We start from the raw sequence: 12,913 nt of genomic DNA, 5'->3' as shown, positions 1-12,913 counted from the left end.
GGACACGACTAGAAATCAGTGGTTAAGTTGTATTTACAACACTGTTCCAGAACACTTCGACCCAAATATTTAGATGTATGCAGCACATTTTATGGAGGACCGTTGCTGGCCAATCACAGCACACCTTGCTTTTTCAGACCGATGAGCTTTGTAAAAATTTACGCGTTTCAGAAAGGCGGGGCATAAAGGAGAAACAATAATGGAAAATGTGGAAAATAATGTTTTTTTTAACCTTAAACCGCATAAACACATTTCATTACACCAAATACACAAAATAATGTTCTTTTTAGCAGCATCATATAACCCCTTTAATCAAATCTGCAAATTCGTTTGAAGAACCAAATTAGCCAGAGATCAGTTATCACGATTAGAAGATCTGGCATCTATCAAATCATCTCAGATGTATTAAGCGAGGTACGAAGAACAGGCCCCTGTTGCGCATCTCAGAGAAACATGTTTCGTACTTGCATGAATCTGTGTTTTTAAATGAATCACTCAATAAGCCATGCTGCCACATACTGGCCAAAATCGGCCACGGTTCCAGCACAAAAAACACTCAGCAAAATTTCGCCTAATTAAGCTTATCAAAAAAATCCCCCAAAATAATGTAGCAATTATTATTATTATTATTTTTGTTTTTTGCCTAATGTCTGACCAAAAAGAGAGAGAGAGAGAGACAGAGAGAGAGAAAGAAAGAAAGAAAGAAAGAAAGAAAGAAAGAAAGAAAAAGAAAGAAAGAAAGAAAGAGAAAGTGAAAGAAAGAAACACATTTTGTCAAGAGTGACAATTAACCTATTGATTGGCCTATATATGTAGCTCAAATTCTGCATGCATGTTACAGTGCATAATAAACACCAAAATTAGATGATATTTTGTCTGGTAAAGTATTTTCAAGACTATACTCTTTATTTACGTTTTTGTGATATGGATCTAAGGGTCTGAAATAAAGAAATAATAATAATTATAGTAATATAAAGGTGTGAATTAATGAAGTGATTAAATATTAAAACAAAACCTTTCCAAACTGTCATCTCACTCTTATTGTCATTCTGACGCAATGAAAATGCTATCAATTCATGCTTATGGGGCTTTTATTTTGAAGTGTATCACCACAGGCAGGATTTGGAAAGGGAAATGGTTGTAGCAAATCTGTTTTGCATCTAATGAATACAAGTTTTTACTAGTAAGAATACACTTGTAGAGCTCTGTAACTACATTTCTTACTAGTAAGAAATGAATTAGAGAGCTCTCCAATTGGTATTGTTACTAGTAAGAATTGCATTAAAGAGCTCTGTAATTGTAATTCTTACTAGTACGAATTTAATTGTAGAGCTCTCTAATTGAATTAGAGAGCTCTCTTATTATAATTATAACTAGTAAAAATAGATTTAGAGAGCTCTCTAATTGGCAGAGTAAGAATGTAATTGCAGAGATCTCTAATTCAATTACAGAGCTCTATAATCATTATTGTTACTAGTAAGAACTGAATTAGAGAGCTCTCTATTCAGTTCTTACTAGTAAGAATACAATTGCAGAGCTCTCTAAATAAATTAGAGAGCCCCCTTATTGTAATTATAACTAGTAAAAATAGATTTAGAGAGCTCTCAAATTGGCATTGTTACTAGTAAGAATTAAATTGTAGAGCTCTCTAATTGAATTGTTACTAGTAAAAATGGAATTACGACGAATAACGCTTGGAATATTTTAAGCTAAAATGGCTTGCCATAGAAAGGAGAAGAAGAAGAAAAAGAAGAAGGGAGGGGGAAAACACAAGGTTTTTGAACAACAGAGCTAGTTTTCATTGCAGTAAATAAATACTGAGTCATGTGCATATTACAGGGTCATATGTTTCTCATTTGGCAGCCCCTGAGATTGCTAGTTGCTTGCAGATTCTTGTCTCACAAAGTGCAGGAGGGTTCACAGAAAGTCGACCGCTTTTAAATGCATTAAATGCAGCCCTGCAGATGCATTAAAGAACATGAATGCTAATCTGAATTGTTTCCTATAGAAAGCACAGGTTGTTTTTAAAATCCTAAATTCTCCCACAACCAAACACACAAATGAAACCCACTGAACAAACACTAAACTGTGTGTTTCTCGTCATGTGCATGAGCATTAAAATCCTCACTAGCTGATGATTGCAAACTTGCATAGAAATGATTTTTCATGTTGATTATTTACAGTGCGCCATGACATGGGTAATAGATATGTAGGTTTCTAGATCACAGATCTTGACTTGAGTATTTCTCCGTAGTGCTTATTATGGAGTTGTAGTGAGTGTAAACCAAAATCAAAGCTGGTCAGATAGCCTAAAAATTTACTTTAGCTGGTGAAATCTTAAATAACTTATTTTATGATTCAGATGTTATATTTAATATGACTCAACTGGAATACATTAGGCTATATACCAATGAAAGTGACTTTTAAAGCACAAATTTAAGGTGAAGTGTGCACCATTACCGTTAATGAAATAGCAAATGGAATGACTGCTCTAAACACACGCCACTGGTTGAGCCAATCTGGCTGTGTCCAACTGGTTGAGATTCTCAAACAAGCTATTTGTTTATATATAAAGTATTTACATATATACAGTATAATATGTAAATACTTTAGTCCGACTAAAACCCTATGTGTCAGATTTTTGTTTAGTTAGGCCAACTGTAGACAGTGTGATTGTATATCGGCTTTGTCTAGAATGTTTTGTACCATTCAAAGTTTGGGTTGGTAATATAATTTTTTTTAAAGAAAAGATGCAATAATTTTTTTTTTTCAAAAGTGACCGTAAAAACATTTATCATGTTACAAAATAGTTCTCTATTAAACAAATGCTGTTCTTTTTAACTTTCTATTCATCAAAGATTCTGGCAAAAAAGTGATACTTTCCACAAAAATATTAAGCAGCACAACAGTTCTCAAAATGTATAAAAATAATAAATGTTTCTTCAGCTCCAAATCAGCAAATTGGGATGATTTTTGAAAGATCATGTGAAACTGAAAACTGGAGTAATGGCTGCTGAAAATTCAGCTTTGCAATCACAGAACAAAATAACCTTTTAAAATATATCAATTGTTTAAATTGTAATAATATTTCACAATATTAATGCTTTTATCTTGATCAAATCAATGCAGCCTGGGTGAGCATAAGAGACTTTCAAAAACATTACAAAATCATACCAACCCCAAACCTCTGAATGGTGGTATAAACATGTTAATAGGACTACAAGAGATAGTTCACCCAAAAAATGAAAATTCTGCCATCACTTACTCACGTTAATGTCATTTCAAACCTGTATAACGTTCTTTGTTTTGCGGAACATAAAAGAAATAATATATTCTGTAGAATGCTGGTAACCAAACCAAACAACTTTTTATGTTCCACAGAAGAAAGAAAGTCCTACAGGTTAGAAATTACATGAGGGTGAATATTATATGAATAATTTGCATATTTGTGTCAACTATCTAACTTTGGAATTGTGCGCTTGCTCAGGAATACAAACAGGATGCTTCATGTGTGTTAATCCTTCAAAAAATTTATTAGCTTTCTGTCATGGACTGTACTCAAACTTGCTGTAGCTCAATTGTGACCCTGGAGCACAAAACCAGTCTTAAGTCGCTGGGGTATATTTGTAGCAATAGCCAAAAATACATTGTATGGGTCAAAATTATAGATTTTTCTTTTATGCCAAAAATCATTAGGATATTAAGTAAAGATCATGTTCCATGAAGATATTTTGTAAATTTCCTACCGTAAATATATCAAAACTTAATTTTTGATTAGTAATATGCATTGCTAAGAACTTCATTTGGACAACTTTAAAGGCGATTTTCTCAATATTTTGATTTTTTTGCACCCTCAGATTCCAAATTTTCAAATAGTTGTATCTCGGCCAAATATTGTCCTATCCTAACAAACCATACATCAATGGAAAGCTTATTTATTCAATTTTTATAGGTCAAGATCAACAATTTTTTATTTCGAAAAATTGACCCTTATGACTGGTTTTGTGCTCCAGGGTCACAATTGTAACTGTGCATGTAAATTTATTTTGTGAAAGTGCTTTTTGTGAAGGTTTCTGCACATTTAACTGTGACAGAAGTATTTTAACCACAAATTACACACTTCACCTTTAAGGTAATAACTTCCTGTATTCACTTTTAACTAAAAACCAGTGGTATCCTAATGGTTCTGGCCTAGTTATGTAAACATCACAGGTTAAATCCCAGGAGGTTATCTGGAAAGGTATTGAGTCCACCAATCACTATTGTGTCATTGAGCCCCTACATCCCAGATCAAAAAGTTGTTGTTGTTTTTTTTCCATTCTTTTTATGCCTTTTGTTGAAGTATGTGTATTAATTAGTCTGTGGATGACATTTAGTGCTGTTTTCACTTTAAGAGGTATTTCACACAAAATTAAAAATTCTGTTGTTATTTACTCATGTTGTTCAAAACCTGTATGTCTTTTTCCTTGGAACACAAAAAAAGATATTTTGAATAATGTCTGTTTTTTATTTGTTTATTTATTTATTTATTTTGGTCACACAATGAAAGTCAATGGGGTCCAATGGACAAAAAAAGTTGAAATATTCTTAAAAATATCTTTGTGTGTTCCACAGAAGAAAGAAAGTCATACAAGTTTGGAACAACACGAGGGTGAGAAAGTGATGACAGAATTTTCATTTCGGATGAACTGTCCCTTTAAGTCAAAATACCCTACTATTTTAAGTATTAGTATTTTTTTTTATGCTAACTTATTTAAAAAAAAAAAAAAACTCTAAAGCACCCAAACCTTATGATGAAGATGATGAAGAAGGGCTAAAAGTTATCACTATTATCATCACAATCAAGCTCATCATAGTCATGTGGATAATCATGCCACTGAAGCTCCAAACTGCTTTTTGTCTAGCCAAACCACAGTTGTGATACCTTCGAGGTACAGAACAGCCCCTTCCCTTTACTACTACAATCAGTTAACCATGAGATCATTGTGGTCTCAAGCCTTGGCCAGAAAACAGAGTCCTATGCTCACAGAGATGTCCTAAAACAACAGTTTATAGCTGAATTAGAGATGCTTTTGAGCTCTTGTCACAACACTGACCACACTGTGTTTGTGTGTTCCACAGAAGAAAGAAAGTCATACAAGTTTGGAACAACACGAGGGTGAGAAAGTGATGACAGAATTTTCATTTCGGATGAACTGTCCCTTTAAGTCAAAATACCCTACTATTTTAAGTATTAGTATTTTTTTTTATGCTAACTTATTTAAAAAAAAAAAAAAACTCTAAAGCACCCAAACCTTATGATGAAGATGATGAAGAAGGGCTAAAAGTTATCACTATTATCATCACAATCAAGCTCATCATAGTCATGTGGATAATCATGCCACTGAAGCTCCAAACTGCTTTTTGTCTAGCCAAACCACAGTTGTGATACCTTCGAGGTACAGAACAGCCCCTTCCCTTTACTACTACAATCAGTTAACCATGAGATCATTGTGGTCTCAAGCCTTGGCCAGAAAACAGAGTCCTATGCTCACAGAGATGTCCTAAAACAACAGTTTATAGCTGAATTAGAGATGCTTTTGAGCTCTTGTCACAACACTGACCACACTGTGTCACAAGGGAGAGTTTGTGCCCTCAGAGAAAAACTGGATGGATTGATGCTGTGGAGAAACAAAGCAGTGTTTTTACAGTAAAATATGATATTGTAAATTTGAGAAATGATGCATGTGAGGTAGTGTGCAAGGTGAGGTTATGACCATAAACACAGAGCACATGATTGCCAACAGTGTAAAAGGATTTTGAAGGGTGTGTTTCATGCACAAACTGTATGTTTGTGTGAATTTAGGGCTGTTAAAGGTTTCATTATCGAATCTGATTGATTCATAAGCCTTTGATTCAATTTGATTTGATTCCAATTCACTTGGGCATATATTTTAGTTATAATATCCATTTTACCTATATATGAATGTATGATAGTAACTTGCAAGGATAACTTATTGTTGATTTAGTAACTGCTCTGATGGATTCAGTAAGTTAAATTAGTGAAGGATACATTAGTTTGATTCAAACAGTAACTCCTAATTGTTAATCTTTTTGAATGATTTATTAAAAAGACCAGCTAATGAGAGTCATTTGTTTGAGAATTGGACTACACTAGTTGTCCTGTATATTTTTTGATTCGCTAAATCGAAACAGTTCACGAGAGTCATTTGTTTGTGAACTGGATTGTTATTACTTGCAGCCCGTGAGAACAACTCAGTTGAAACACACATCCATTTTATCTTACCACATTCAACTCGGACTACAACTTTGGGTAAAATATTATTTCTTTTGTGTGGTGACCATCTTAGGATATTAAGAATACATATCAAGTTTGTTTAAATGAATATCACAATTAATCGGAAAGTCAGTATTTTTTTAATCCAGCACTAACATGGCTTATTCCTTAAAAGTTGCTTGCTAACTTTATTGTCTCTTTTCACAGTTCCATCATGTCTAATTTGGAGCTGCTGGACTTTGAGCGCAGTGGAGCTCCAGGGATTTCAGAGGTGAAGATTTGAAGATGAAACTGGACACTGCGACCCTAATCAGCCCCAACTCCATAGTCCGACCTCTACCAGCATGTCGTAACGCCGACAGAGCTCCACCATCGAACGGTACTGCTGGATCCCACTTTTCAGCAGGGGAGGATGGGTGATAGTCCCATGAGAATCACCTCCGCCCACAATCCTCATTCCATCCTCTCATGGAGCATACAACCGCTTACAACACACTGTGGAACATCACCCACGCCACCTCTTGGCGTCCGAACGCAACCCAGCCTAACGCCTCAGGACTGAGTGAGCCCAGAGATGGACACCTCCTCCAGACACTTGGCCTGTGCACCATGCTCCTGATGGACATACTGGCTATAGTGGGCAACTTAGCTGTAATGACAGTCATCGCCAGGACGCCGCGACTACGTAAATTTGTGTTTGTCTTCCATCTCTGCCTGGTGGATCTCATTGCGGCCCTGGTGTTAATGCCCCTGGGTATGCTGTCAGGTCAGGGTTTTTTCAACAAGGCTCTTTGTCAGGGTTACCTGTGTCTGAGCGTGGGACTGATCAGTGCTGCTATCCTCACTATCTCAGCCATCAATGTTGAGAGATACTACTACGTCGTTCATCCCATGCGCTACGAGGTGAAAATGACTGTGGGGTTGGTGGTTTCAGTTTTGATTGGAATATGGATCAAAGCCATCCTCATGTCTGCATTCCCTTTACTCGGCTGGGCGCTCGATAGAGAGGAGCCGGGTCCGGCTCTGGGGAAAGTTATGGGGAAAATCGTCGAACCAAAGTGCTGCTCACTCCACTGGATTGAGGAAGGGTCCCAACGGCTGGTGTTCATGGTCCTTTTTACCCTCATGTACTTCCTGTGTCCAGTCCTTATTATCTTTGTGGTGTACTGCAACATGTTTAAAGTGGCCAGGGTAGCCGCCATGCAGCAAGGGCCAGTCCCCACGTGGATGGAGACTCCTCGGCCACGCTCTGAATCTCTGAGCAGCCACTCCAGCATGGCGGCCAGCCTCAGTGGAGCTCGGACCACCCCTCAGAGGACTTTCAGCGGGGGCAAGGCTGCGGTGGTCCTAGTCGCCGTAGGGGGTCAGTTCCTTGGGTGCTGGCTGCCTTATTTCTCCTTCCACCTGTACTGCACCGTCATGCCATCCTCTCACGAATCCCTCGCACGCATGGCCCAGCTGGAGGACGTCTTCACCTGGATCGGGTACTTCTGCTTCACCTCCAATCCTTTTTTCTACGGCTGTCTGAATAGGCAGATCAGGGAAGAGCTGACCAGAAACCTGGCCTTCGTTTTCAAGTGGGGGCTTCCCGGGGAAGAAGAACAGCTGCCTAGTCGAGAGGCTTCTATTGAGGAGAATTTTCTCCAGTTTCTTCAGGGCACAGGTTGCAATATGCGGCCAAGGAATTCCCAAAGTGGTGTTCATGGTCCTTTTTACCCTCATGTACTTCCTGTGTCCAGTCCTCATCATCTTTGTGGTGTACTACAACATGTTTAAGGTGGCCAGGGTTGCTGCCATGCAGCAAGGGCCAGTCCCCACATGGATGGAGACTCCCCGGCCGCACTCTGAATCTCTGAGCAGCCGCTCCAGCATGGCGGCCAGCCTCAGCGGAGCTCGGACCACCCCTCAGAGGACTTTCAGCGGGGGCAAGGCTGCGGTGGTCCTAGTCGCCGTAGGGGGTCAGTTCCTTGGGTGCTGGCTGCCTTATTTCTCCTTCCACCTGTACTGCACCGTCATGCCATCCTCTCACGAATCCCTCGCACGCATGGCCCAGCTGGAGGACGTCTTCACCTGGATCGGGTACTTCTGCTTCACCTCCAATCCTTTTTTCTACGGCTGTCTGAATAGGCAGATCAGGGAAGAGCTGACCAGAAACCTGGCCTTCGTTTTCAAGTGGGGGCTTCCCGGGGAAGAAGAACAGCTGCCTAGTCGAGAGGCTTCTATTGAGGAGAATTTTCTCCAGTTTCTTCAGGGCACAGGTTGCAATATGCGGCCAAGGAATTCCCAAAGCATCTCCATCCCTCAACAGGAAGAGGACAATCCTCTCTCCACCGAGCTCCACGGGCCATCGGTTGACTTCCACATTCCTGGCCAGATCATGGAGGAGACCTCGGAGTTCATAGAGCACCAACACATGAACGATCTTAATATATCAGACAATTGTATCAAGACAAAATCGGAACTGCAAGGTTGATATTTTCAGATGTGAAATCTATATTTATTGTATCATATATTGTTGCTATGTTTTACCATTGGGTCTTTTTATACTCTGCCGACAAATTTGTACATAGTTTGTTTTAAATTTTTGGTTGGTAGGTTTCTGTCATACTCAAAGCATATTTTTTCTTTTGAGGAGAGATGTTGGACTGATGAAATGACCTCATTCCAGCACATTACCACTAGACAGAAACTTATTTACAAAGATTCAGTGACATTTGTTCGAACAATGTAACATGGAAGCAACATTGTGACGTGGAATTTGCATTCAAAAAGCGGTATGAACCGCAAGTGGTCGATGTTACAAATTTTTAAGGCTCCTAATGTTAATTCAGACAATAAATGAGTATAAAATTGGTTAATAACTCAGTATTATTGTAACAACACAATTTGGAGCATGCACTAATATTGAACCAAGGTTGTTTGTGTGGTGGGTAGATTCTAATTCTTTAGTTACCATAAATATTATGGCCGTCAGCAGTGTCATATTTTGAAAAAAAAAATGTTTTTGTTTGTTTTTTTCTCTCAAAAATGAATTAAAACCATTGAAACACATATACTGTAGTCTGTGGTGGTGTACAAGGGCTTTCATCCTTTCTTTGTGTACTACTCTTTAAAAATTTGGGGATATTTAAAATGTTTAAAAAAAAAGTATTTTATGCTGGATTTATTTGCTCAAAAAACATTAATATTGTAAAATATCTATTATGAAATATTTTATAATATATAATATTATTTATATCAAAATGTAATTATTTTTGTGGTGAACACCAAATGATTTTTTTGATTTCATGTTGAAAACAGTAGTATTTTTGTGGAAACTGTCATTTGTTTTCAGGATTCCTTGATTAGAAAGTTAAAATAACAGCATTTATTTGAAATAGAATTTTATTCTGTAACATCATAAATGTCTTTACTGGCACTTTTGATCAATTTAATGCATCCTTGTTGAATAAAACTATTAATTTCTTTTAAAAAAAAAGCGATTGAACGATTGTGTATATTCGGGCCCATCAAAAAAACAAAAACAAATTGAGAGCATTTTGTGTATTCTGGTCATTTGAACAATGAAGGACATGCAAAACAACAACCTAGCAGAATGTGATAAATTCCCAAATTGAAAATGTTCTGAAAGTTCATCAAGATGCACATTCATACGGCAAGCCTCGCTAATAAGCCGTAAAGAGATACAATCTCAGATTGGAAAAAAAGTGTGTTTACAAGGAGTAAAAACTGCCTTCAGTCACATTTTCCACACCTTGTGACATTAAGATGGCGGCACCCACCCCGGGGCCTTGGGTTTGTTGAAGCACCTGATCAACAAAATGGCGAGGGACAATCAGATAGTCTCTGACAAAAGGTTAACAATCGGGTCAGCTGCAAACATGTGCCACAACAGATGTCCTTTTAGATTTTGTACTTCTCCACCCACTACCAACAGACACTGGCAACACTGCTGTTATTATCATTTTTTTCATTTCTTGGATTTGAAGAAGATTGTACCACACCTGCAGTATTTCTCTCATTAGCAAGTTTCACATTAGATCTGAATCATCAGCTGAGTTCTCAGATATTGGTAGAAAATGATGGCACTTCATATCTCTCTGCTCACTGCAGGAACCATAAAAATGTCCAGACAGAGATATCAGCCAGTTCAAAAACAGAACAGTTGCATATGTGAAATGTCTTAAAACAAGTTTGAGACAAGATATAGATACATATATTCTTATATATTATTTTAAATAATCAAAATATTACAGTAGCTATCCAGACTGTTTAAATTTTGATATATCACTAAAAATGTTTTGTGGGAATGGTACACAAAAACCTTTGGACATGCATGGTAATTCAATTGTGTTGCCTAAAGTATGTTGGATTGCCAAAACAGTCGGTGTAAAATACTTTGAGGAATGAAAAAGGGTTTATAATAAGATGATATTCTCAGCAGTCTTCTGCATTATTAAAAGAAGCTGTGTTGTTTCTTCGTTGTTCTTGTGATGCAAACAAGACTCATCTCAGTGTCAAATGGCCTTTTGTTTACGGGTAAACCTAGCATGAGTTCCTGTGTCTGTGCAGTGTGAGTGCTGCAATGTTTTGCCATAAACAGAATGAGCAGCATACAAAAATACACTAAAGTTAATTTCCATTTAACCAAATTCAGTGTTTGCTATTTTGGTGGTTGCTATTTTGAGTGTTTGAGGAGAAAGGCAGTAAAGACACACGGTTTCTAATTTTCCATTGTATGACATTAGCACTGACTGTTGTTTAGTTAAAATGGAGAGGAGAGAATAGTATACTGGGTTGAAAAAGTAACAAAGCAACTAAAATGTAAATAAAATCCAACAATCTTTATTATATATACACACTCTTATTTGAAAAAAAAAAAAAAAATTTTACTTAGTAAGGGCATATTAAATTGATCAGAAGTGACATGTATCATTTATCATTTATGTTGTTGTTTTGAACTTGAATCCTGAAAAAAAAAATGTATCAGGATTTCCATAAAAATTTAAGAAGTACAACAGTTTTCGACATATAATAAGAAATAATAAGAAAATCTTAAAATGATTTCTGAAGGATCATGTGACACTGAAGTGACTCATGTGACTACACATTGTAAAATATAGTAGAATAGAAAATAATTATTTTAAATTATAATAATATTTCACAATATTACTGTTTTACTGTATATTAGTAAAATAATAATAGAATAAAGAATAGGCCTAAATATATATATATATATATGGTGAGGAAAAGAGACTTCTTTCAAAAACATTTAAAAAATCTTAGACCCCAGCTTTTGAAAAGGAATGTATATATAATTTATAAGTTTACATTTATAAATATAATTGATTTTTGATAGAATTGTATTATTAACATTAAAATATAATAACTATTTTTTATTCACATCCTAGACTTTTGCCTGTATGAAAGATAAAGATACCATCATAATAACAATAATGCTTAATTTCTCTATTAATAACTGCCTTGAAAGGCATCTCGAAATAATTCCGTAAACTCATCTTGACAGAAAATGACTCAATATAAGAGGGCAAACGCCATTATTATCAAATACAGTGCTGCTGATGGAAACATTTCCTATTCACATTGTGTTGTTCTCTCTCTTCTCCTCCCCACACATTCACATAGTGTGCATATATTCACATATTTACTAACATGCACACACAAACAGATGTAGACACACTCATGTGCACAAACACACATCAGTGCGACTCACATCAGTGTACTTTGATGTTTGGTAAGTAAGAGGGAGGCCCCTAGTGGTGAAGTTCAAACAACCTGACCTTTTAGCTCTGCTGAGAGATGAAGGTGTTGAGAGTTTTGTGAAGTCATTTGCAGCACTGGGGGACGTTGCTCCTCACTGCTGATTAGAGATCAGTTTGTGCGTCCTCACATATAGTTTGAAATGTTGAAATCTGTATGCATATTTTCTAACTATAATATTGGGATGTGATACATTCCAGAGATAAAGCCAACAGGTGACTTCACCTATGAGATTTCATGTGATCTTAGACAGGGGTGAGGGATTCATTAAGGGATCCTAGTTTAAACGGACTTAAAATATTTTCTATATGTATAAAACAGTTCAGCTAATTTTGGAACCTGCCTCTGTGTTAAAGTATCCATATATTGCATTTGAATGCAGGTAAAAAGGATCATTCCTGCTCTTAAGTCCGGGATCCACAGTGAGACTAAACAAATCCAGACTCAGCTCAACTGTGATTCAGTGGAGGAACACAGGCTTTATTCTCAACCACTGTGGGACTTGGTGTTTCCATAGTAACTTATCTTCTGTGACATTTCTCTATGAGGTTCCATTTGTGTCAAAAATGAGTCGACTGCTTTGTGCTTTGTACTATACATTTGTCTTTGTCTACAGTCATTGCCTACTTGTTCAGGTAAATCAGTATATGTTGACATGTATGTTGTCTGTTAACGTCGTCTTACATGTCGTCCTTACTGTCGTCTTGTTCTGTTGTCCTTGCTGTTGTCCTTACTGTCGTCTTGTTCTGTTGTCTTTACTGTCGTCTTGTTCTGTCGTCTTGTTCTTGATCTTATTCTGTCGTCCTTACTGTCGTCTTGTTCTGTCGTCCTAACTGTCATCTTATTCTGTCGTCC

General features: G+C 36.9%; 1 protein-coding gene across 1 annotated transcript in view; it reads left to right on the top strand.

Annotated features, from left to right (window-relative positions):
• LOC107711990 (probable G-protein coupled receptor 61) overlaps positions 1-9,222 on the top strand; it is a 13,667-nt gene extending 4,445 nt beyond the window's left edge. Inside the window, exons 2-3 of the mRNA XM_016517103.1 lie at positions 6,485-7,459; positions 8,055-9,222. Coding sequence (XP_016372589.1) covers positions 6,746-7,459; positions 8,055-8,750 — 1,410 coding nt within the window. The 5' untranslated portion in view covers positions 6,485-6,745 and the 3' untranslated portion in view covers positions 8,751-9,222. The remainder of the gene's footprint in view (positions 1-6,484; positions 7,460-8,054) is intronic.
• Positions 9,223-12,913: the final 3,691 nt, after the last annotated feature.

This window comes from Sinocyclocheilus rhinocerous, unplaced genomic scaffold (genome assembly GCF_001515625.1).
Source record: "Sinocyclocheilus rhinocerous isolate Xijiao unplaced genomic scaffold, SAMN03320098_v1.1 scaffold1168, whole genome shotgun sequence".
Lineage (NCBI taxonomy): Eukaryota > Metazoa > Chordata > Actinopteri > Cypriniformes > Cyprinidae > Sinocyclocheilus > Sinocyclocheilus rhinocerous.
Note: the sequence above shows the minus strand (reverse complement) of the source record. Positions and strands in the feature narration are given on the sequence as shown.